Raw genomic sequence first — 24167 nt, forward strand, 5'->3', positions numbered from 1 at the left:
TTATTATTATTTATTCGAGGAAACCGTATGACCAGATCGCAATTCGGGACCGTGAAACACTTTTATTGTATTGCGTGGTAGAACCGTAGAAGTTCTACTACCACTCAATAGTAACTTATGTCTAACATAATCCTTTTATTTGAACAACTTACTGGAAAAGCCTGCCTGCCTGCCACCAATATTATGACACACTCTGTGGGCTTTGATATTTACACTCAGCCTACCTGCAGCCAGACTGCAGCGCTGTGCGCCAAGGTCTACGCGCTGGAGATGGGAGGCACTGGATCAAACCATAATGGGGCAGGGGGGTTCGCAATCTTTGGAAACTTAAAAACGTGTTATTAAGTGTCATTGCGTATTATTAATTTGATTGAAATTACGTAGTTATGGTTAGATTTATATATTGTGGGGGGGGGGGGGGTATATCATATTTTTCATATGATCAAAAAGTGGTGGAGCAAGATCATACCCTTGCTCCCCCAAGTTCAATAGTGGGAGAGCAGATGCTCCCAGTGCTCTTATGGCCAGGCGCCTATGCTGAAGGGACAAGGGGGGGGGAACCCTACACTGAATACGAAAAGGCAACATGTTCCCACTCCCCAGGACCATGTAGCACTACAAAACAAGTCCCCACTAACTGGGACCATGTAGCACTACAAAACAAGGCAGAGCAACAAGTCCCCACCCCCCAGGACAATGTATGTAGCACTACTAAACAAGTCCCCACTCCCCAAGACCATGTAGCACTACAAAACAAGTCCCCACTAACTGGGACCATGTAGCACTACAAAACAAGTCCCCACTCCCCAGGACCATGTAGCACTACAAAACAAGTCCCCACTAACTGGGACCATGTAGCACTACAAAACAAGTCCCCACTAACTGGGACCATGTAGCACTACAACACAAGTCCCCACTCCCCAGGACCATGTAGCACTACAAAACAAGTCCCAGCAACAAGTCCCCACTACCTGGGACCATGTAGCACTACAAAACAAGTCCCAGCAACAAGTCCCCACTACCTGGGACCATGTAGCACTACAAAACAAGTCCCAGCAACAAGTCCCCACTACCTGGGACCATGTAGCACTACAAAACAAGTCCCAGCAACAAGTCCCCACTACCTGGGACCATGTAGCACTACAAAACAAGGCACATCAACAAGTCCCCACTACCTGGGACCATGTAGCACTACAAAACAAGTCCCAGCAACAAGTCCCCACTACCTGGGACCATGTAGCACTACAAAACAAGTCCCAGCAACAAGTCTCCACTACCTGGGACCATGTAGCACTACAAAACAAGTCCCAGCAACAAGTCCCCACTACCTGGGACCATGTAGCACTACAAAACAAGTCCCAGCAACAAGTCCCCACTACCTGGGACCATGTAGCACTACAAAACAAGTCACAGCAACAAGTCCCCACTACCTGGGACCATGTAGCACTACAAAACAAGTCACAGCAACAAGTCCCCACTAACTGGGACCATGTAGCACTACAAAACAAGTTCCCACTACCTGGGACCATGTAGCACTACAAAACAAGTCCCCACTACCTGGGACCATGTAGCACTACAAAACAAGGCACAGGAACAAGTCCCCACTACCTGGGACCATGTAGCACTACAAACACAACATCAGTGTTTGTTTTTATATGCGACCAGGCACTGATCTGCATGTGGAACAAAGTGAAATATGGTTAAAGAAAGAGAAACAGTAAAACTCTTTGCCGACATTTTTATTTTGAGATTTTGTAGAAGAGGGGAACCAATGATTACAAAAAAAGAAAAAAGAAAATAATAATATGGAGCCAAATGTTCTACATGCTACGCCTTAACCTAATTAATCATGCTTGCTCTGAATTTTTTTTTATATAAATTTAATAAAAACATACAATTAAAATAAAATTAATGACGTACAATATACTTCACCATTAACTTTGTTTTAATGTGCCTGCCTTCTTTGCTTCCATGCACATACTTTTTTATTATTTTTACAATACACTTAGATAAAAAAATTAAGACTTTTAGGCGCTTCTTTTAATCCATAAAGCAGTTTTTCCACAAAAAAAAGGAGAATGCACCTATAAATTAAAAAAGCATGAACAAAAAGAACAATATCCAGAAGGACAAAAATGATGGAAAATGGAAAGGTTTCTTTTCTTTTTTACTTAAAAACAGATGAATTTGCATCCTACCATAAACAAATGAAAACATGTCATACGCCCATCATAGTGCCAAAATGAAAATGGAAGTCCGTCCCGACACCTCAATCTTCTCCAATAATCACATTGAAATAACACATTGTCAAAATAAATATCGCACATCTGCTAGAAATAAATAATGATGATTGAAACACTTCACTATGGTAAATGCTAAATTCAGACAGATTCAACTGTGACCATGTCACTTCATGGTATGAGGATGGTCATGTGTGTAAAGCACTAGTGTGGCTCCGAGTGTCTCTCGCGGCTGTTACCTTGAGGTAGATAACACATTTACAAAGGTCTACAATAATGGTTGCTGCTGGCATCATGTGTCAAATCAATTTACAGTATGAAAGGGGTTTTTAAGGAAGCTTTTTTGGAAAAAACAAAACAAAAACATAAATAAGTTACATAGACGTGTTAAAAAAAAAAAAAGAAAAAAAAAAACGAGAAGGAAAGAAAACAAAAAAGGAGAAAAGGAAACCCCAACCCCTTCGCCTGTGTGTTCCATCCCAGGACAGGCTGTTGGTCTGAAAGCATTTCCCCGGCCTACAGCAGTGACAATGTCTCCCACTCTCTTCTAAATCACATCTCTCCTGTTAGCCAATCCAAGCCTCTTACATCCTAATTTTCCTAAGACCCATCCATCTTCCAGCTACCCCTACCACCTCCTCCTTTCCGCTGGCCTTACAGGACTGAAGTGTGTGAATGACATGCCAGTTTAGCGATGGGGTGTGCAGACATTAACTAAGGAAGGCCCGGTGAAGGCGCAGTGTGATGACGAACACTCCCGTCAAAATCATTAAATCCTCACCCTTTTAAATTCATACGCTTAATAATAAAAAAAATCTTAAAACGTAACCTTACATAAAATATATGAAATGATTCAAGTAAAATAATATTCTATTATTATAAAACAAAATGTAAAAACAAAAAACAGCCTAGATTTTGCACTGTGTGAGAGAGGTTGTTTTTCTTCAATTCGATGCTTTTAATTCAGATGCTTGAAGATACTGCTGTACGTTTTGTGGGCAATCTGCGGGGAGCATTTGACAGCAGAGGGGGTGAGGGACGCCTGGATGGATTTTAGAGGCAAGTCATCCGGGCTGTCGAAACCGGGCAGGGCCAGAGAGTCCAGCTGCATGTTAAACATGAGCTCTCCATTCCTGCCAAGGAAGCCCTCGTCCAGCTCTCTCTCCCTCACAACCAAGGGCTCTGGCTCTGGACTAGCCTCCACCACACCCTCTTCCCTCCGGCTGAACAGATGGTCCAGGTAGCTGGTGTAACTGCTCTCCTTCTGGTCCTCTTTACCGACGTCCCAGCACGCCTCGTCTATCAAGCAGCCATTCTCCCCTACCCTCTCCCCTCCGCCAAAGCTCCCCCAAGGGTGAGCAGGCCTGACATCCACACCACCCACTCCTGGCCCTCCTCCTCCACCACCACCACCCAATTGGGCCAGGTTGACCAGGCATTTCTCCTCCTTCTCCTGGCTGATGGATTTGGACACAGAGCCAGAGCGCGGCGGCGCCTCCAGCTGGGAGACGGAGGAGTTGAGCTCGTTGAGGAGGCCCACCTCGCTCAGCAGGGTGGACTCTGGAAAGGGCTCTGGCTGCAGGCTCAGTTTGATGGTGTCCGCAATGAAGGAGTCAAAGTCGAAGCCCTGGCTCTGTTGGCCCTGAGGCTGCGTCCGGTGCTTCTCCTGCTCCTTGTCTTTCTCCACGGGGCCCTGGGTCTTCTCCGCCTCCTGCAGGGCTATCTGTGCCTTCACCAGCCCATTCTTCTCACACTTGCTCTTGGCCTTGCGGTCGGCCTTCTCCTTGCTCTGCTGCTCCTTCCAGTTGGAGAGGTCGATGATGAGCTTGGGCTCGTAGTAGTGGTTCACCTCGCTGTCCCTCCAGATGAGGTTGTCCAGGTACGAGGGAGACACGGCCTTGTAGTTGCAGGTGTGGCTGCACTCCAGGTCACAGTACTTGTTCTCGTGGTGGTCGTCCTCCCAGGAGCCTTCTGGCTGGAATGCAGAGGAGTAGTCGAAGGACGGCTCATCCAGGAACTTCTCCCGCTCGCCGTCAGCGTACTTACGAGGGTCCACCTGTAGGCGGATATCAGAAAACAAATTATTACAATGATGCCCAGACCAACTCAGTTAACTTTATTTAATTTTTTTAAGTACATAAGATAATTATCTCTGTATACTACAGAACAAATTAAATAAGGGATTATTCTCAATATGTCTGTGTGTGTGTGTGTTAATTCAAACGCACCTGGACCTCCTCCTCGTCTGTGACAACAGAAAGGCCCCGAGGGTCAACCTGTACCTCGTCTGAGTCGTGGGTGCTGTGCAGGTGCCAGTCAGCCTCCGACAGCAGACTGTCATGGTACCTGAAATTATGAAAAAGGACAACTGAACAACCCGATACAGAGGAACCAATAGCCCCACAGCGTTTGATTGAGCCAGGACATGTTTGTGTGTACCTGTCCCAGGTGTGGCTCCAGGTGTGGCTGTGACTCTGGTCCGTGAGCAGCATGTCATCCACCTCGTCCTCGATGTGAAAGGGGTGCAGAGCGATGGGCTCGTCCAGGGGGAAGGAGTAGTCCGCCATGTAGGGGTGGGCCAGGGCTTCCTCTGCTGTCAGACGATCCATGGGGTTAAAGGTCAGGATCTTCTCCAGGAAATCCAGGGCTGGAGAGGAAGCAGGGAAGGGATGAAATGGTTGACTGTGTGTGTGTGTAGAAGCACTTTGTCATGACCTTGTCAGGGGGTCTTATACATTAAAACAAGTATCATCATAGTATAAATGTATTTTGTTTTTATATCTTTTGAATCTGTATCCCTGTGACAACTAATTTACCCTTGGGTACCGATAAAGAAAACCTTGAACCTTGACAAAGGGAATGAGTATGATGTCAGCTTCTGGCCATAATCACGTGGACAAAACATGTTAATTGGCGTCGAGGATACTTTCCCGTTTGCACTGCATTTGTTTGCTTTTGGAATGCTTGTATAGGCATATGAGGGGATGGTGTAATGTGTGTGTTTTGAGCGCATGTGCGAGTGAGTGTGTGTGTGTGTGTATGTGTGGCCACTCACCCTGGGGGCTAACTTCCGGCAGCAGCTTGCCCAGCGGGGTGTGTGGCTGGGACATGTCGTTGCGGATGAAAACGGGGATGACACTGTGGAGCTCCTGTGTGTCCTCCTCTCGTAGCACAGGGATGGACTCCAGGATCAACTGCATCTGCTCCAGCTCATGGGCCCCTGAGTCACAACAGAAACACGTAAGGGCCCCAATCACCACAAGAGAGATGCGTTTCAAAATCTGCTGCAACTTGTAAATAAGGTGCAGTCAGTAAGACTTTCACTCGTGTGGAACGAGGACCTCAGAGGCACATACAGTTTGGGGGGCATGCAGGGTACTTTCTAGTAGCATACATTTCCATCTTCGGCCCTATCTGTGCACGCCACTGGAGGACCTTGTACATGACGCAACCATTAAAATTACTTGTTCCGGGGCGCCAGGGTGGCGCACCACGTAACTGTGCTGCAGTGTAACACAGCCAAAACCCGGGTTCGAGTCCCGGACCAGGAGACCTTTGCTGCATGTCCTCCCCCCATATCTTCTCCCATCCTTCCTCTCTGCCGGGCCAATCCGAATAAAGCAATAAATGCCAAAAAGAAAAACGACTTGTTCCGTGCGATGGTAAGTAATTTAGTCATCATGGCCGTTTATCTGAAGGATCGGAAATCTTACAGAGTGCACCTTTAGCCATTTTTGTCCAACTAAGCTGGAGCGAAAGATCATGGGACATACAGTAGAACGGGAAGCTGATAGCCGTCTCATGGTGCCCGACTAGACCAGTCGGTCTGCTAGCTTTATGTGAACACTGATGCCTCTCATGTTTCCGACAGACTGTGCAACTGACAATCGTTAGCCGGGTGGTAAGGAGACCAGAGTCGGGTGACACCATGGTGGCCATCTCTTCTTACGTTATTCCTGAAACTAGGACATATAGAACCGGGATGACAGACGTGTCAGACCTGCCTGCATCACACGTCAAAGACCCCATGTGCCACATTCACCGCCCAGTCACTCAAAAACACCATGGCCTGACCTGCTGTATGGACCGCGTGGGTGAGGAAGTGTGACAAAGTGAGAAGAGTGACAGTGTTATTAGCGAGTGAGTCAGAGAAAGTTGAGGACACCGACCTGCAAAGAGGGCTTTTCCCGTGAGCATCTCGGCAAAGATGCAGCCGGCGGCCCACATGTCAATGGCTTTGGTGTAGTTGTTGGGAGAGAGCAGCAGGCGGGGAGACCTGTACCACTTGGTGACCAGCCCTTCAGAGAGATGGCCCTGAGACAGGAGAGACATGTTGGTCAATACAAGCTCTAGCGAAATGTAAATGTCTCCCTTTAAAATATGATTTAAAAAAAATCAGGGATGCACCGATACAAGTATCAGATATTGGATGGATACAATAACAGGATAACATAGGGTGATGATCAGTGTGGCTGGGTATTGAAAATGAATACCATCAATGTATTGATTGAAGCAAATAATAGTATCTGGCATTGAAAAATGTTGAGACAAATGATACCAATTTTCTATACTTTCAAAAAGTGAACTGCATCCAACATGACTTGACTGACTAGTCACCACAATGCTGTTTGGTAGGGCTGTCTTAAATACTTCGAAGCTTCGTTCGATAGGCACGGAAGTCGAATGGGAAAATCATTTGAATATATATTAAAAAAAAAAAAATTATCCCCCCTCCAGGCTCCCACCTGCAAAATCTTGCGCCCTTAATGCAACAAAAACGCCATACGCCTCATTAACTCTGCCTCTCTTTGTTAACACATTGACCGCCAGCAGCAGGGGGCGCTGATCCCCCTTCAGCGCCAGGTCTTTATTCCATGGGTATAGTTTTTAGACTGCGACATTTGCGAGTGCTTAAAATATATCTTATATTATAGCTATGGGTCTAATACACCCGTCGATTGTCAATGAGTTGCTTCCAGTCAACATGCGCAAAACAGATTGTTTTTTCATCCGTACATTTCCGTTTTATACCATTTTGAATACGAGTATGGTTTGGGTGATTCTGAGTCATTCCAGGAAAAGACGAGAAAAAGGCATTTTAGTGTAATCCAGTCATCACGTTGTAATTTTTCGGCTGATTATCTAATAATCCTGAAATCAACGCTAGATCATCATTACTATATCAATGTCCTCGTGCATACATGAAATGGACCTCGTAGCACGGCGCTCCCCCCGCCACCTCCTGCACTCAACGGTAAACAGCCACACACACAGCTTTGATCACGGGAAAAATATCAGATCAACGCAAGGTTTTATATAGAGTCCTTACCTTGTGTCTGATGTAATGCAAAAAAAAAGAATCCAATTATCTGATCACCATTCCAGTTATCCACAGCGATCGTATCCCCGACATTACCGAGCGTTACACACGGGCGGGCGGGGTTAGTATTTAAACCCCGCCCCCACGGCTCAGAAAACACACCAGCCCATTTCCAATGGAGTGCAATAGCTCCGCAAGACAGTAGAGGGTGGTGTTGACCGTCTGCCAGCTCAGACAGGGTCTGAAGGGTCTGCAGCCATGAATTATGAATAGATATAGCGAATAAACGAAATAACGATCCCAAAAACGAGTTAACTAGTTGTTGGCGCTGAACGCATGGCGGGCAATAACGAGTTAACTCGTTCTTGGCGCAGATTGTGTTAACTACAACAAGCAATGCCGTTTGTTATTTAAGATGAGGTCGGACTCGGCACCGACAGATTTGTGTTCATTGTACTGCTTTTATAAAGCATCAAATGACTGCTTACAATATTTCATTTTATCCACTTTTTCTCCCATTTTCTATATTTTCTCCCATCCCAATTTTGTATCATCCAATTCAACCCTCCCCTGTCACGAACGCTGTTTCTTGCCTCCCACAAGCCGGCTGCAATGTGGACTAAGTCATACATAGCACAAGTCCCCTCCGGTACTTGAGGTAACAGCAGTCGCATCTTTTCACCTGCGCAGCTCGATCTCTCAGTGGCGAGGAGTAACACGTGGGAGGCTCACGCTGCCCCCGACACTTCCTGATTCTACTGCGCAGGCGCACCAACCGACCTGTAGGAGTCGCTGTCCACAACGCCCGATCCCCACCCTTCAGTTTCCCTCCCCGTAATACGGCCAATGTGTATTACTGCGGACGACCAGCTAAACTGAAAACAATGTGGAGAGCTGGATTCGAACACGCGAACCCAGCGTCTCCACATTGGTGGCGAGTGCCTTGCCCACTACACCACCTAGCCACCCTTGGCTTACAATATTTCATAAAAGCAAAGTGTTTGGTTTGTCTAAGATTTAAAAAGGTTTCAACTTTACAGCACTGACAATTCTCTATAGTATTTTTTATAGTGTCCCGTCCCGACCCATATAAAAACATGTCTCAATAAAGAATTAAGTCGAATTCTGCCTTTGTCTCCATTAACTACATATAAATATTTATATAATTGTTTGCTTTATAGACGAAGGTTGCAACATAATTATGTAATGTAATGTTGTTGGCTGTGTAACGGAGAGCAGCCGCCCAGGCAGCGCAGCTCCCGACTCATTATTAATTTAATTAATTAATCCAATCCACTTTATTTATAGAGCACATTTAAAAACAACAAAGTTGACCAAAGTGCTGTACAAGTCCCACAACATAAGATACAAAAAATATACATTTTATTTTTTCTTTATCTCGAAGCTTCGAATTAAAATCGAATCTCTTAAAGTCAGAAGGCCAGTCTTCACCAGCAAGAATTTTCAGTACCTGTACCTACCAGGCACAGAGTAGTGATAAAAGTACTCTTATGGCATCAGTATCGAAGGCAAGTTATTGGTACTGAACATTTTCAAATAATAATGACAAATGACTAAATGTAAATACCCATTGTTCAATTAATAAACTGTATGCCTCGAAGAGACTGGGATCATTCTCTTGTGCAAGGCAACATCAGGTTCGACTTAAAACATTACTTTCCTAACTTAGTGAAACTAAATGTAACAAATTAACACAGATATAAATGTACTGAATTGTTATTTCTTATAAGGGTCGATATCCGATATCAATATCGGAGCATCCCTACGTAATATATGCTAATGCTATATGATAATCGATATATTGCAACGATATCATTATCAGTGTAGCTGAAGAGAAAATACCCATAAAAAAAGGCAAAACGCAGGAATTATGTATTTATTCACAGAATTTACATGAAAGCTTTAAGCTTATCAGATTCTATAGTGTGCATCACTGACCACAACTTGATCATTATTAACTATTAATAATGTCCCCAACATAAAGCTTTGTTACCATCTGCAATTATTATTATATATTTTTTAAATAAGATATAAATAATCTGTTTTATTATCTAATAAGATAACCTTTTGATCATTTTTATTGCAGTAAAATGTCAAGTCCCCAAAAAAGAAATATATATATCGGTGTCGTCACTGTATCGATATAACGGCACACAAACCTTGATATATTGCTGTATATAGATATCTTTCCTTGCCCCTACTTCCCATCCTAAAATACCACAGTTTCCAAACATTCTACCCATTCTGTACTACAAGGTCATCCTCTTTACTTATGGACCGATTCATTCATGATTAGTAAAGAGGCTCAGAGGCCGCCGCTGAGGTCATGAGAGGCCATCCCGCTGCCCTGAAGGATCAAAGGAATAAGCGCAGTCACGTTTCTCTGTGTCTCTATCCCCTCTATGCTACACAACACCCCCGCTGACCAGAGGCAGACACAGCCACGCCTGTTCCCCGTGCAGCTAAACTCCATAACCCCACACCATCTTGACGGCCTTGTCCTCGCCCGGTCACGTACGTGGCCCGACAGAGAGACAAAGAACCCGGCCAGAGAGAGAGAGAAAGAGGGAGGGAGATGAAAGAGGGAGAGATCAGACACGTCCCGTCAGCAGACTGGGAGCGCAGGATAATCCTTCTCCGCCCTCCGCCCGCCCCCCCCCACACAAATCAGTGACACCAATCTGCACTTCTGGGCCACTCCACTGTCAGCAACAATATGAAGCCTGCCCAACTACTTTCAGGGATAGCAGCAACCAGAATACAAAGGGACCAGTCCTGAACTGTGTGTATGTGTTGGGGGAGGGGAAATGGTAAAATAACACCCTCTGCTCATGCACATGGTGGTGGTGGTATAAGAGTGGTGAGCAAACCATGCTGGGCTCCTGTTTCTGCCCTAGTTTAGCTACAAGCACCCGACGTCACTGTTCTGGCGCACACATACACACCGTAACTTGTTGGCACTGGCAGCATGTACCCAAACCTGGTTGCTCTGTGAATGGCACCAATCTGCCTTCAAAACAAAAATCATCAAGGGAGAAAATCACCATGCAACTTCTCCTTTCATCTTAACCCAGTTCAGGAGCCTGGAAACGATCCGCGGCAATAAAAGGGGTATTCTGAGCCACACACGCAGGCAGGTTGGGCCTGTTGACTGAAGCTTCACAGATGGATTATTACCTCTCGCTAGGATACATAATCCCTTATAAGCAGTCGGCAAAGGTGGTACATCAATGTGGTATACGCTTGTGGAGAAATACAAGGAACTAGCATAGTGTGGCATTGCAACAGAGGTGTAGCAATTAGGTTAGCAGTAAAACCTCCCTGGTTATTTATTGCACAAGGGGAATTTTATCTAGAGGCGAACATGGTGACATTTAAATGACACATTGTGACTGGCAGCGGTTGCAGACACACCAACAGTCAAAAGCGCTCTACTGGTGAGAGCAGAGTGTGTGTATTCTAGGGGTGCAGCGATTTGGGAATCTCACAATTTGGTTCAAAATAGATTCCCCATTCAATACATAGGCTACATAAGATTTGACTCTAGACTGCAGTTTTGAGTTACAGTTTCCCATTTGACTGCGGTAATGAGTCTCAAAAAGAAAATCACTAAAGCAATGTTCCGTGTTGTAGCCACATGGGTCTTCAGCTTGTGGAGACTATTTCTGTTTCATACGGTGGAGTAATCCAGTCATTGGAATATTACCAGCTCGGTAACGTTAGTTGTGAGCTGCCATTCATGTGCAACGTGAGTCTGAATTCTGAAGCGTTTCATTCACATCAGCACCTGTGTTGCTTTCATGCATTACTGGAGCTGCCAGTCATTGGTAACATAGGGTACACTACATACTAGTAGTGAAGGTGACTGAGTTGCTTGTGCCCTCGCTTCACATGTAAGTGCTACAGTACACTTGTTGCCTCTTTTCAAGACCATTTACTTTTGTCTGTTGGCCGAGGCACCGATTTCTCAATAGAAAGCAGACTGGGCTCCATTGTCGACTTTCACCACCAACGCTGTAGGGGCGCAGATCTTTTGCTACGGAGTAATTTTCTTCGCCTGTTCAGAGTTGGCTGGAAGTTTAGAAAAGTTTGTTTCACAGGAATGTTTGCCACTGGAGATTGTTCCACTTCTTTGGTCTCTGGGAGATAGTAGAATTCTACTAAGGCTATTCCCAAAATACTTCACTGTGGTTTTGGAAAGCTTGCATATTGCTTAGCTCCTCCTCTTAGGCTCCTCCCCAAGAGACGATCAAATCCAAAGTGTGACCTTTGAACACTTGCCTTCATTGATGATGGAGGCAGGTTAAATGTAGTTTAGCTACATTTCCTCCCGATAGAATCATGTATAACGTTAGTTCCTCCTTCAGCGGCAGTCTGCGCCCTCTCTGGTAAATAAGCCGCAGATACTCCACTGCACTTAGTGCTGCACTTAGTGAATCTAGCCTAGGTGGAAACAGGCCTGGCGACATAGCACCATCTGTAGGATTTAGCGAGACAAGCGATTTATAGTTTTTAGGTCAGGAGAAAATGTAAATCAAGGTTATTAAAAGACCGAAAAACTTGAATATTATGAATCGGTATAAAGATAGAATGGCAATTCTTATGTGAAGTGAACTACAGCCAGTTCAAACCCAGAAGGACTCAGGACCATATTCATAAAGGTAGTACTGATCTAGAGTCAGCTTCAGTCTGTTAGTTTGAATAAGGTCAAGTATTCCTGGTGACCAACCCCAGATCAGCACTCCTACTCTGGGAAACTTTGTGAATATGGGCCCATGTGACTAGCAGGATTAAGGAAGCTGGATTTCCCCAGAAAGAAAAACTCAGTTCCCCGAGACAATGCATTTATAAATACCTTTAATCCACCCACCCACACACAGTGATGAGTGCAGCGGCAGGCGTCGTACTATATATGAATGGATGGGTAAACAATAATACCAAGTAAATTTCAGAGAGAGAAAGTCTGATCCGTTAAAGTGAGAAACTGGTATAAAAAAAAAATCATTCATCCCAATCATTAAGCTTCCAACTTGCTTCCCGGCTGTTTTGGCTATTTAGGTCCTTTTTAACTTTGAAGCCAGTGGGGCTGGTCGCTGGCTGGATAATTGGGTCAGTGTGTGTATGTGTGTCATTGGGAGGGTGGAGCGCTGTGCAGGATGCACGTGTGGTGGACCGAGAAAAAAAAATAAAGAAAAGTGCCGCCCCTCTCCTTATAGCATTCCAAAAACTTTCCACACACTGCCATCTGTATAGAATCCCAAGCCACAGGTTATTACTCAGCAGGCACAAGATTCTCCATCAAAGACTCCCACATTTAGCCTACATTCACCACATGTGCTGATAGTTCATCATGGCCACCGAAAAAAGGCTATTCCATTTGCATGTTTTCCTATTGTGTTTGTCTAGCCTATATAACCTATATTTTCAAGAACTACACTCAGATCCAAAACACAATTTCATTCATCCACACACTGCGTTGGTATGGCATGTGATAACCATCTTCCAAATTGAATGAAACAGTGAAAATAGATGCGCATGTTGCCAGAATGGGCAGATGTAATACCACTCAGTTGTAGGGCACACATGATGCTATATCCTTGCATGGGTTTTAGCCTCGGCCCAACATGCATGCTTGAACAAAGTAAATGTTAACCGCTAACTGGTAAGCAATGGCTAAGCTAAAGCTAGCCTTTTAGCCATACCGTTCTTCAGTAGAGATTGCTAATCTTACGCTCCGCAATGTGACCCAGGTTTGCCTGCAGCTTCAAAGAAGGCTCTGATTAAAGGCCCATTCAGATCTAATCAGACAATGCAGGAAAAGAAGTCTCCCCTTCTCTTGAATGGGGGGGTAGTTTGCGATGGGCTCAGACAGTCGTTTCCGCATTGGGTTGACCAAAAAACGGAACATCGCTCCACAAGAAAGTGGAACGTGAGTCAACTTTTGCCACACAAGCCCTCCCCACGCCCATGTGTCACTAGTGAGTAAGTCACTACATGCCGGGCTATTTGTGTGACGTTATGCTGTGAGCTTTAACGCACCCCCCCCCCACACACACAATCCAGAAGGTGGTCGTATAATCGTATATGCACTAGGGCTGCACGATTAATCGTTTTTTAATCGAAATCGCGATTTGGAATGATGCAATTATCAAATCGCCAAGCCTGCAATTAAAAAAAATAAATCTTTTTTTTATTTTTTTATTTAACCAGGAAGTCCCATTGAGATACAAGATCTCCTTTGCAAGGTAGACCTGGCCAAGATGACAGCAATAACATTTGCAATACATCACACAGCAATAAAATGTGCGATACATCACACAAGAACATAATAAATGTGCATGTATACAATACATCACATGTAAACACAAAGGAGAATAGTCTACATGATAGTAAAAGTGTATAATACAGGGTAATACAGTAATTTTGCAGTTGGGACCCGACTACAGAAAGCAGCAACATTCTTCTTGTAATTTTTTTTTAAATATGTTATAATCGCATCGCAAATCGCAATATCTGTCAGAATAATCGCAATTAGATTATTTCCCAAAATCGTGCAGCCCTAATATGCACCTAAAAGTTGTTTGCCAACAGACAGTACATGCACACACAATGCAAGTTGCTCTCCTTGTACAGTAGGTTCCACTTTGAAAAAGATCAGATCCATGTACAGTATCTATGACAATGGGGCAAGTATCAGTAAACAGTGTAGAATGCTTCATAGTAGACAAGGCTCTTCAATCATCTTGTACAGGTCTGGATAGAGATGTTCAGATACCATTTTTTCCTTTTCGATCCGATACCCCTTAGGTATCGGCCGATACCGATACTGCACTGCAGATATACCCTACTCCAATGATCCACACGGACATTAAACGGTGTTGCACTCGCTACCCAGTGGCTCTGCAGATATACCCTACTCAGTCTGTAAGCTAGTGGCAGGATGCAAAATAAATATTCAACATTCTCTTTTGAAACTCCACCTCAGACTCTTATCCTTTGGCACTTGCTGTACTTTGCTTGCAGGTCTGCAGCCATTATTGCTGGATTATGAATAGCACCAACTTTAGACACTGTAACGTTATCAAGCTAAGCTAGCTGACCTAGCTTGTCTTCCCGCATTGACATTTGATAACGTTAGTCAGCTAACGCTAGTCAGTAGCTACTTAACTTAAATACGATTCACCGTGGGTGCATTATTTGTTGATAGACGGTCACGGACAGTGTCAGGTCCTGGAGAAAGGACAGGCGATCATCTGATTTGATGTAACGGGCGGATGTTGTTCCAACTAGCTAGCTTTTCGGCTAATGCTATCATAACACCAGCAAAACACATCCCGTCCGAGCTCCCCGTCACACCGCACTGTCGGGGACAATGGAATTTAAGAAAGTGTATCTGCTGTTAAAATGACACAGCATCACACTTTAAAACATGTTCATTTTATAATCCTCACTCTCCGCAGGACTCGGCAGGAGATAAATTACATCATGGGATCGGAGGCTACAATTCACGTGTATCGGCCGATACCGATGCCAGCATTTTAGGCAGTATCGGCGGCATTTCCGATACTGGTATCGGAACAACTCTAGGTCTGGATAGCTCATCACGGCTGCAAATCAGTCACTTCCATCTTCACAGTTGCCCACAGCTAGAATGCTATATGGATGGTTAACAGGAAAAAAGGTTCCTCTTCCCGCGGGTGTCTTCCACTCCGAGTGCCAGCTTATGCGCTTGGCCACCACAGCGTGGGGGTTGCGTTGCGGTAAAAGTTTAATCGGGTTCAACCCCCTTGCCGAACTCGGCTGCGTTTCTTTCCCGGTAACCCACCAGGTAACCACTGCCGGAGCCAAAACGCAGTACCCCCATAGCATTTCCCCCGCATTGTCTGACTTGATCTGAATGCAGCCTTGGCTCCCACGGCAGGACAAAGAGCTGGCTGTGAGAGAGAGTGAATAAGGAGGAGGAGAAGTTGGATTGCCGCACGTGAATTCCTGTCATTCCCAATTCCAGGGTCATTGAGAAGGTCTGCTAGGGGTCTCACACAGACTGACTGAGGCGGCGGTTACACCTTTCGTTTCATTTTCGTTTCATTGTCATACGAGTTTCGCCGCGACGCGGCAGCCTCGAGTCACTTTCGTTTTTGTCACCTGGGCACAGTGATGTAGTACACTGCCAAAGCAGTAGGTGGCAGTAGGTGGCGAACATGAAGGCAATTTCAACCAATCATAACTTGAATGTGCCAATACACTTCCTGGAAGCTCCAGCAAAGAAAATGTCAACAAGGCAGGCGCCTATGCCGCGCCACCATCTTGCCTATTTACTCAATGCAGCTATTCTTTTTCAGCAAAGCCTAATAAAAGTGCAATAAACAAAACGGATACATTCACTAGGATCTGACTAGGATCCGACATTGACCAAACTTGATATGCATGACCTTGGTGGGCTCTAGGTCAACTCCTGAAAAGGGGGTCAATGTCAGACTTTGCAATCAAAAGTTAGGGGGCGCACTGAAATTATGGCAAGGGTTATTAGCCCCCTAACTTTTGATTGCAAAGTCTGACATTGACCCCCTTTTCAGGAGTTGACCTAGAGCCCACCAAGGTCATGCATATCAAGTTTGGTCAATGTCAGACCTTGCAATACACTGTAAGGCACTGTAAGGCTACGGATCTGCCTCACTTCCAGTGATGAAGCTAAGCTATGCTAACGGAGCGTCTATTCCCAAAGCTAAATGCACGCACAGAGACAAAAAAGGTATGTATCTTCTTGTCTAACTCCAGGGAAGATGTTAAATAAGCTAATTTCCCAAAATGTTGGAGTTCCCCTTTAAGGGAATGCAGACTGTTGTAGCTTGGACTGGGGTCCTTATAACAATAACTTGACAACACATAGTAGCTGCAGCTATTTGGTTTGGGACAGCTCTGCTGTCACCGGAAGGGCACGCAGATGGTATCTACTGCGCATGGGCGTTTTCGCAACAACGGCTCCGTGCTGACTACACGGCTGTTGTCGGCGCGTTTTTTAGGGGTTCTCCAAAACGCAAACACAATTTAGCGTTTCAGCCGTATCCGCCAAAAAACGCATTTCTGTGTAATAGGGACATCAAACGTATTCAAAAACGTCTAAAAACGAGCCACAAAAACACTAGTCTAACCATGGCCTGAATCTTCTCCCAGACCAGGGGAGGAAACTAACTTTTTGGCTTACCAGCCAACTGGCGAGTATCTGATTTTTTTTACCAGACAAACAGATTTTTTACCAGACAAAAAAAATCGCTAATTGTGGTAATTACTTCTTTGTATGTCAAGCCGCGTCAATGTTGTGTATGCATCTGGGTAGGCACACTGTGCCTTTAAGACAGCACGGTGGTCTTACGACAGTGCTGTGAAAGTACCGTCAAGTGTTGTGGTAACGTCAGTTGGGTTGGTGTGCTGTTGACGTTGTGCACATAGATATCTATGGTTGTGCACACAGTGCACTGGTTGAGCTAGCCCCTTTCGTGACTGCGATGTGCAAGCCAGGGGCTTTTGAGCATGAAATAAAATGTCTAACCTTACGTCGTAGTCCGGTGCTTTTTCGGAAACATTATAGTCATAACAGATACACCTAGCTGGCTGCTTTGAGCACACGGGGCTAACGTTAGCTAGCAAGCAGCTATATAACGCTAACTAGAAGCTAACCACTGTATACAGTTCTAGTAGACAACATTACACCTCTGATTTAAATGTGTCCTTAGTAACTTATACTCGATGGTTGTACTAGGGTTGGATGCAGTTCCCCGTTGGTCAGTCTGTCTGTTTTCCATATTCTGCTGTGTTTAACGTTATGTTTGCGAGTGCTCCTGATGGCTAGCCTAGTAGTACCGCGGGACTTTTATTATTATATGTCCGCGGGTTGGCCAGTACTGCGCAAACGTTTATTAAACATTATATGTCCGCGGGTGGTCTTGTGCAGTGCTCTCGTGGCACTGTCTGTCAACTAAAGCGAACACTCAGAAGACGCGCACCGTTTGCCAGTCCAGTGATTGCAGAATGTTTTATTTTTTTGTATACTCGCCAGAGTGGCGAGTGGTCTTCATGAATCACTCGCCAAACGTAAAAAATACTCGCATTTGGCGAGTAAAGTGGCCTAATTTCCTCCCCTGTCCCAGACTCTGCACAACATGCATGAACTCAGAATGTATCACAATAACCTAAACCTAAGAAACAAAGGAAGCGGCCAACTAGGATTGATTGAGTGCATTTTAGAAAAGAAAACAAGGAGAATAAATGACTTGTCCAAGTTGATGCCACTGAGACCAGGGGGCATGTATGATACACACACACACACTTGAAACTGTGCCATAGACCAAGGTTAGCTTTATTTAGAGACCCTGCTCAATCCAAATGGCACCCAGCCACAGCTCAAACCAGCCTAGCCTGCTACAACCAGAGACTGCTTGTGAAAGCAGATTTGCCCTGGGTGACTCCAGAAACCAAGTGGGGTTTTACACTTCTGAGGCAGTTTGTGTGTGTGAGGCAGTTTGTGTGTGTGTGCCAACAGGCCACTCTCTGCAACACTACCATTTGGTTCAACATTCCATTCCATGTGTCCATGGATGGATAAATACCCCCCCGCTCACTGTTGGTGCCATGCAAGAGGGGCCTGCATGTGAGGGAATAATGTCCTGTCTCCTCACCACCACTCCTGTTATCACAGCAGAGACAGACACTACACAGAGCCACACTGTGGGGCAGCAGTCTGCTAAGGTGAGACAGACTACACAGTTTCCACCACCACCAGTAACGAGTCTGAAAAGCCTGGCGGTCACACAGGTCAGGTGCACACACACACAGGGAACAAAATGAACACATGCCAAGCTCCAATGGTGTGTACGATTTCCTCTTTGGCCGGTCAATTGCGGAGGCTACTAAAAACATTAGGAACCAACTTTCATACAAGAAATAATGCCTGTGGCTGAAATCGAGCATTCACAAGGCTTAGCTGCGGTCTGCGGATGCATGCATTATCATCAGCCGGTGTAGCTGCCGTGCCAACAGCTGGTGTAGCTGGTGTGCTAACAGCCGGTGCCTTTGGCTTTGACAATGACATAGGGGCTAACCAATGAGCAGGGCTTGGAAGCTACATACTCAGGTAAGACAGGTCGAATAACTGGCGCTAGCGCTATTAACCGCACCTATGTAGCATAGAAGCTAGGCTAGTTAGCAATAACAGTAGGCTAGTGTAGATGCTGCTTATGGTCACTGTTGGGGACAGGCTAACCAAAATATATGCCAAGTATATTATAGCGTGCATTTCCTCTTGGGAACCTCAAATTCAAGATTTTTAAATAAATGGCCTTGTGACGCCACATCAGCCATATATATGGGAGAGTAGGGCCCTCCTCCTGAAGCTTTGGCTGGTAAGCCAAAAAGTAGGGATGCCCCGATCATGTTTTTTGCCACCAATACCGATCACCGATCGTCTTGAGCCATATCGGCCGATACCGATAGTTTTTGATACATTTTTTTTTTAATAAAATATATATATTATATAATCATACTTGTAGTTGTATTATCTGCGAGACATCGCCACCATGCAACAAGTCAAAATGCTCGCCATCTGCAAACAGCTCCACTGTCTGTGTGTACTCGAGTAGCCTCCAGCTACGGCCAGGATTCTCCGGAGCTGCAGCTGGACCCTATTGATCACATTCAACATGCCCTCAGCTCGAATACGCATCGAATCAGTGTTATAAGACATTGATATCAGGAGCTATCTGTAGCTACTGCTAGCCGGCTATATAACGTTAAGACAACGCCTCAGTGAACTATTTAGTTTAATGGGACGTTTCGTTTTGAACAGTGAGCTAACGTGAGCTAACGTGAGCTATCATGCACTACTAGACTTGCTGGAGCATTTGTTGATATCAGGAGCTATCAGTAGCTAGCCGGCTAGATACCGTTAGACAATGCCTCATCATTTAATAAACTAAGTGAATAGTTGACTGGGTCATTTTGTAATGGTAGCTAACGTTAGCTCACTAGACTAGACTATACTAGTGTTTACAGTACACAGGTGCGGGAGGGGCTGGAGGAGGAGCAGACGCCGCTGCTCTCTCCGTGTGTCTGAGACAGAACTCAGCGAGTGAGATCTCCGCTCAGAATTGGATCATGTTTTTCTATCGGTTTTGACGATCGGCGAAAATAAAGCATTATCACCGATCGCATATTTATACTGATTATCGGCCGATAACGATCGGTGGCCGATGGATCGGGGCATCCCTACCAAAAAGTTACATTGTTTGTTGCGTACACACACACACATATTCTACAATAATAACTACTAACTAACACATCAACACAAAGCTTGGCCCACTGCTACAGTAGCAGTACACAAATAGCAAACGGCCATACACAAAAAGAGCTGACCTCAGCCAAACAGCCTCTCATTTTCACTCACTTGCCTCTGTTTTTCATCAGAAAAACGGCTTATACAGGAGTAAAACAAGCTCCACACACAGCAGAGCACACTATAGGGGAGGAGAGCAGTCACAGAAGGAGGGTCATCCCAGTGACTGAACAACAGAAAGACAAATTTCTAGCCACTTTTCCAGACAAAGCTCAACTCCCCCTTCCTCTCGCTATTGAAGGGTGTCAGTCTGCACCGGCCTGGGCCATGAGTCACTGGAACTTGAAATGTCAAAACCACCAGAGAACTGAAAGACAGCAGTGTCAGTCTGAGAGGCCGTGAGAGAGCAATTCCGGTATCCAACAATGTGTCGAGTGAGTGACTGTGTGTTGATGAGGCACAGCACAGAGGCATGGCTGTACAAGGCCGTGAATGAGAGCGCACCGGCCGTAGGGAGAGGGAGTCACGTGAGGACGGGGCAGACTCTGACGATGATGACTAATCTGAGACACGTGTAGGCATCCGACCGCGCCGCCGCTCTTAGGAGATCTAGCAGCTGGAAAAACCCTCCCACCCTAACCTAGATTCACACAGACATCACACCACCATATGGCCTTTGACTAGAATTTCTTTCCTCCATTTATAAAGATGACATGAGGACAATGCGGGACAAATAAGAGGGTTCAAATTAGGTATAGGCACGGTTATTCCAATATTAGACTATTCGAACTATAAAATAATAGTTTGTTTGTGTCAAAACCATTGATTCAGCCTATTGGTTAAGGTCCCCCCCCCCTTTATGCTCAACCAGATTGGATTTAGTTTCCTTCTTTATTTGACTAATAAATGGAAAACAGTCACAATTATGATCATTTGTTTAGTGAAAGTGTGGATCACAGAAAACTACATTATACTTTATCTTAGGGCTGGGCGATATGGCCTAAATATGATATCACGATATTTTCTGACCTTTCGGCGATACACGATACAAATCACGATGTTTTTCCTTTTTTCTTAGATTCTATATTTAGCATTTTAGCCTTTCGTTTTTTTTAGATTATATATTAGACTAGATTTAGATTACATATTGTAACTATTTATTTACATGCTTGTATACATTTATTATTTGAACGGCTTAAGGCTATATCTGTACTTGATGTTTGTTTGTTGTGTTGCATACTTGAAATAAACTTCAATCAAATCAAATCAAACCCCCCCCTCTTAAAACAAAAACCTGTGTTTAACCTAGCCATCTATGAAACCGCATGCTAAAACTGTGAAACAAATGTCCTACTCCCCTAAAGAAAGAAATACATAGCAAACATGACAATAGTGCTGCTGCTTTTTATTTTGTTAAAATCTTTTAGTTAAGACTAAAAGACTACAAGGGCCAGAAGCCGACTTCATGACGGCTTCCTGTCCTCGCATTCCATTTCCGGTTAACGTCACATTTTCAACAACAGATTGCTGCTAATTAAACACTTCATGGAAACAGAGTAACGTTAACGTTATGTCGAGTTCATACGTGTAGTGTAGTATGAACTCGACATAACTTTAACATTACTCCTGTGTCCACTGTTGATGCCACTGTTGCGTCGCAGATGGATGGTACACTCCGTTAGCTCCGTAGCTAATCCGCTCATAGACTAACTGACCGATAGCAGTACCGTTAACGTCGGAGCTCATCAATACTCCTGGGTTTCGGGGGGCATCCCTAGCACCGAGCCACCGCCTCTCTTGTCTCTGGCTAGGTGTGTGCGCTTGCGTGCACGCCGTGCATGTATGTGCGTGTAGATGACGTAATTTGGGCAAGTGTGTGTGTGACTGACTTTTTTTCCTGCGAGAGGGAGAGGCGAGAGGGAGAGAAAAGCATTCAGCACTGCGCTTGTAAGTCTCATCTAAGCCGCGGCGGCCTCTCTAACGCGAGGGCAAAACATCACGATACATTTAAAAAGTTTATCGTTAATGAACTGTACCCGATATTTCTAAAATATCGTCATATCGCCCAGCCCTACTTTATCTGATGAAAACCTTATGGCCCACTGGGGATAAAGAGGACCAAGTAAGGAGGAAGGAAGCTCTGAGCCAAACAGAACAACCTCCTCCAAGTCCTAAAGCGTTGTTGACCCTACGATGCCAGTACAAGGACAGGACGAAGGTAGCAATATATACAAAAAGGAAACAATGGTTGGTTTTTCAACGCCCGCATTTCCCCTGAGAACGGAAACACAGGCGTGACTCCACGGAACCGCATCTCTCCTTGTTTACTTCCTGATGTGAAATTGCGTCACCCTGGGGACCGCCACGTTTTCTCTCTCTCTCACACACAGCAACAGAAACATAGCAGCCCAGCCCATGGTAACAAAACTTGCGTACAAAGTACGCAAACAAGGGTGTGAGACTTTTACTTGTGCTCTCTAGTGTACAGTGCATGCGAGAATCAACATCTTCCTTTTTTCTGATTAGGTTACGTAGAACAAATATTGGACTTAAAGACACTGGCATGTTTCACTCAATGACTATGTAACAACCCATCATCTACACTCATTGCACACACACATCCACACTCACTTTAAACAAACACTCACCTTGACACTCACTTTAGAGACTTTAACACTACATTATATTTATCCATCTATTAAAAGGGATTTGCACTACATTCATACCTCATTTGCACCTTAGCTTAAAGTTTTGTACCTCATTGTCTGCATTTTTACTCATTGTACTTAGATTGTACAACATTGTATATTCCTCTTTTACATACTTTTTTTTACTGTATGAAGCACACTCTCAGGGGCTCATACAGAACCAAGCATTTCACCGTAAAGTACATGTATTTTATTGTGACAAATAATAAACAAACGTGAACTAAAGACACCGGCCACTGGTCCTACCTTGTGGGAGTAGTGTGGGTCCATGATGCGGGCCAACCCAAAGTCCCCGATCTTCAGCACCAGGTCCTCCGTGTTGACAAACAGGTTGGCCGGCTTGAGGTCCCGGTGGAGCACGTTGGCAGAGTGGATGTACTTGAGGCCCCGGAGGAGCTGGTACATGAAGAGCCTGGCGTGGCCCTCGGAGAGGAGGCCCCTCTCCAGCACCTGACACAGGTCCGTCTCCATGTACTCCTGCACGATGTAGACTGAGTTGACCTCCGTCAGAGACACCACGTCTTCAGTCAGCCGGCGACCGCTGGGGCCCAAGGTCTCAAACACCTGGAGCACAAGACGGGGCCAAAATACACGTTTAATAATAACACAACCTTCATCAAAGCTCCTTTTGAGTGTTATTGACATGACAAACCTTTCCCAAACAGGAAATAGGCCATACATATAATTATTTCAAACAAACAGGGAAGCTTATTTTGAGACCGGGGCCATTAAATGTGTTTTTTTACCTTGACAATGTTGTCATGGTCGAGGCGTCTGATGATCTTGATTTCCCGGAGCGCATGTTTCACACTCTGTGGGTCTGTGAGTATAATCTTCTTCACGGCCACACGCTTGTCACAGTCTGTGTCGACGGCTGAGAACACCAGCCCGTTTGCTCCGTAGCCCAGGGGCTTCAAGTCCATGTAGCGAGGGCCCAAGTCAAAGCCATGTATGTTCATCAGGGAGTCGAACTTCTCCGCCATGCTGAGCGTTTGGCTTTTACACTGAGCTCCTGGCTTAGTGGCTTCCAAACTATTTCTGACTGCTTTCTCTACTGTTGGGGCTCTGGCCTGACACAGGAATTTAGCTGATGGATTCCCCCACTCGTTTTTTTTTAAGAGAGGCTAGAATAACCAACCCCTACACAGAAGACTACTATTTCCCCACAGGGCACTGATCTGTAATCAGAGGTTCTTGTCATCTTATGTAAAGGAGCAGTTTTATGAGTTGAATTCCACCTCGGCACAGATTTCTCCAATTAAACAATAATTAGGCGTGTGAAAGGCTGCAATGGAATGGACTTTGAAGCCAAATTAAAAAGCACTGAAATTGTTTGAAACTATTAAAGCATCGAGTTGCATCCTCACAGTGCAGATACATTCAGTGTATGACTGGTCCCGAGCAGCTTCATACTAATGTGCAGAAAATTCTATATATATTTCTATATATTTTTCCTGCTTATCCACCTGATCTGAACATCTGAAATGAGTCTGGCCTTGAGTCTTCACAGAGTTGTTTCACCCTCAGTGATCGGGTGGCTCAAGCTCACC

The 24167-nt window shown here is 45.0% G+C and overlaps 1 protein-coding gene across 1 annotated transcript; it reads right to left on the bottom strand.

Annotated features, from left to right (window-relative positions):
* Nucleotides 1-1731: 1731 nt before the first annotated feature.
* mapk6 (mitogen-activated protein kinase 6) lies at nt 1732-23780 on the bottom strand. Its single transcript, XM_084337323.1, has 7 exons — nt 23364-23780; nt 22864-23181; nt 6410-6554; nt 5296-5460; nt 4680-4887; nt 4469-4586; nt 1732-4296 (listed from the first exon to the last, which is right to left on the bottom strand). Exons 1-7 carry the CDS (start codon nt 23598-23600, stop codon nt 3199-3201), a joined length of 2289 nt encoding a protein of 762 aa, XP_084193449.1. The 5' UTR covers nt 23601-23780; the 3' UTR covers nt 1732-3198.
* Between the last annotated feature and the right edge of the window lie 387 nt (nt 23781-24167).

The sequence above is a fragment of the Notolepis coatsorum genome (genome assembly GCF_963971535.1).
Source record: "Notolepis coatsorum genome assembly, chromosome: 20".
NCBI lineage: Eukaryota > Metazoa > Chordata > Actinopteri > Aulopiformes > Paralepididae > Notolepis > Notolepis coatsorum.

Excerpts from the sequence above, each read along its gene's own strand:
- mapk6 (XM_084337323.1), bottom strand. The coding sequence starts at position 23,600 with ATGGCGGAGAAGTTCGACTCCCTGATGAACATACATGGCTTTGACTTG. Across the intron at positions 23,182-23,363 it reads ACCATGACAACATTGTCAAG|GTGTTTGAGACCTTGGGCCC; the intron begins GTAAAAAAACAC and ends CTTGTGCTCCAG. Across the intron at positions 4,297-4,468 it reads CAGACGAGGAGGAGGTCCAG|GTGGACCCTCGTAAGTACGC; the intron begins GTGCGTTTGAAT and ends ATCCGCCTACAG.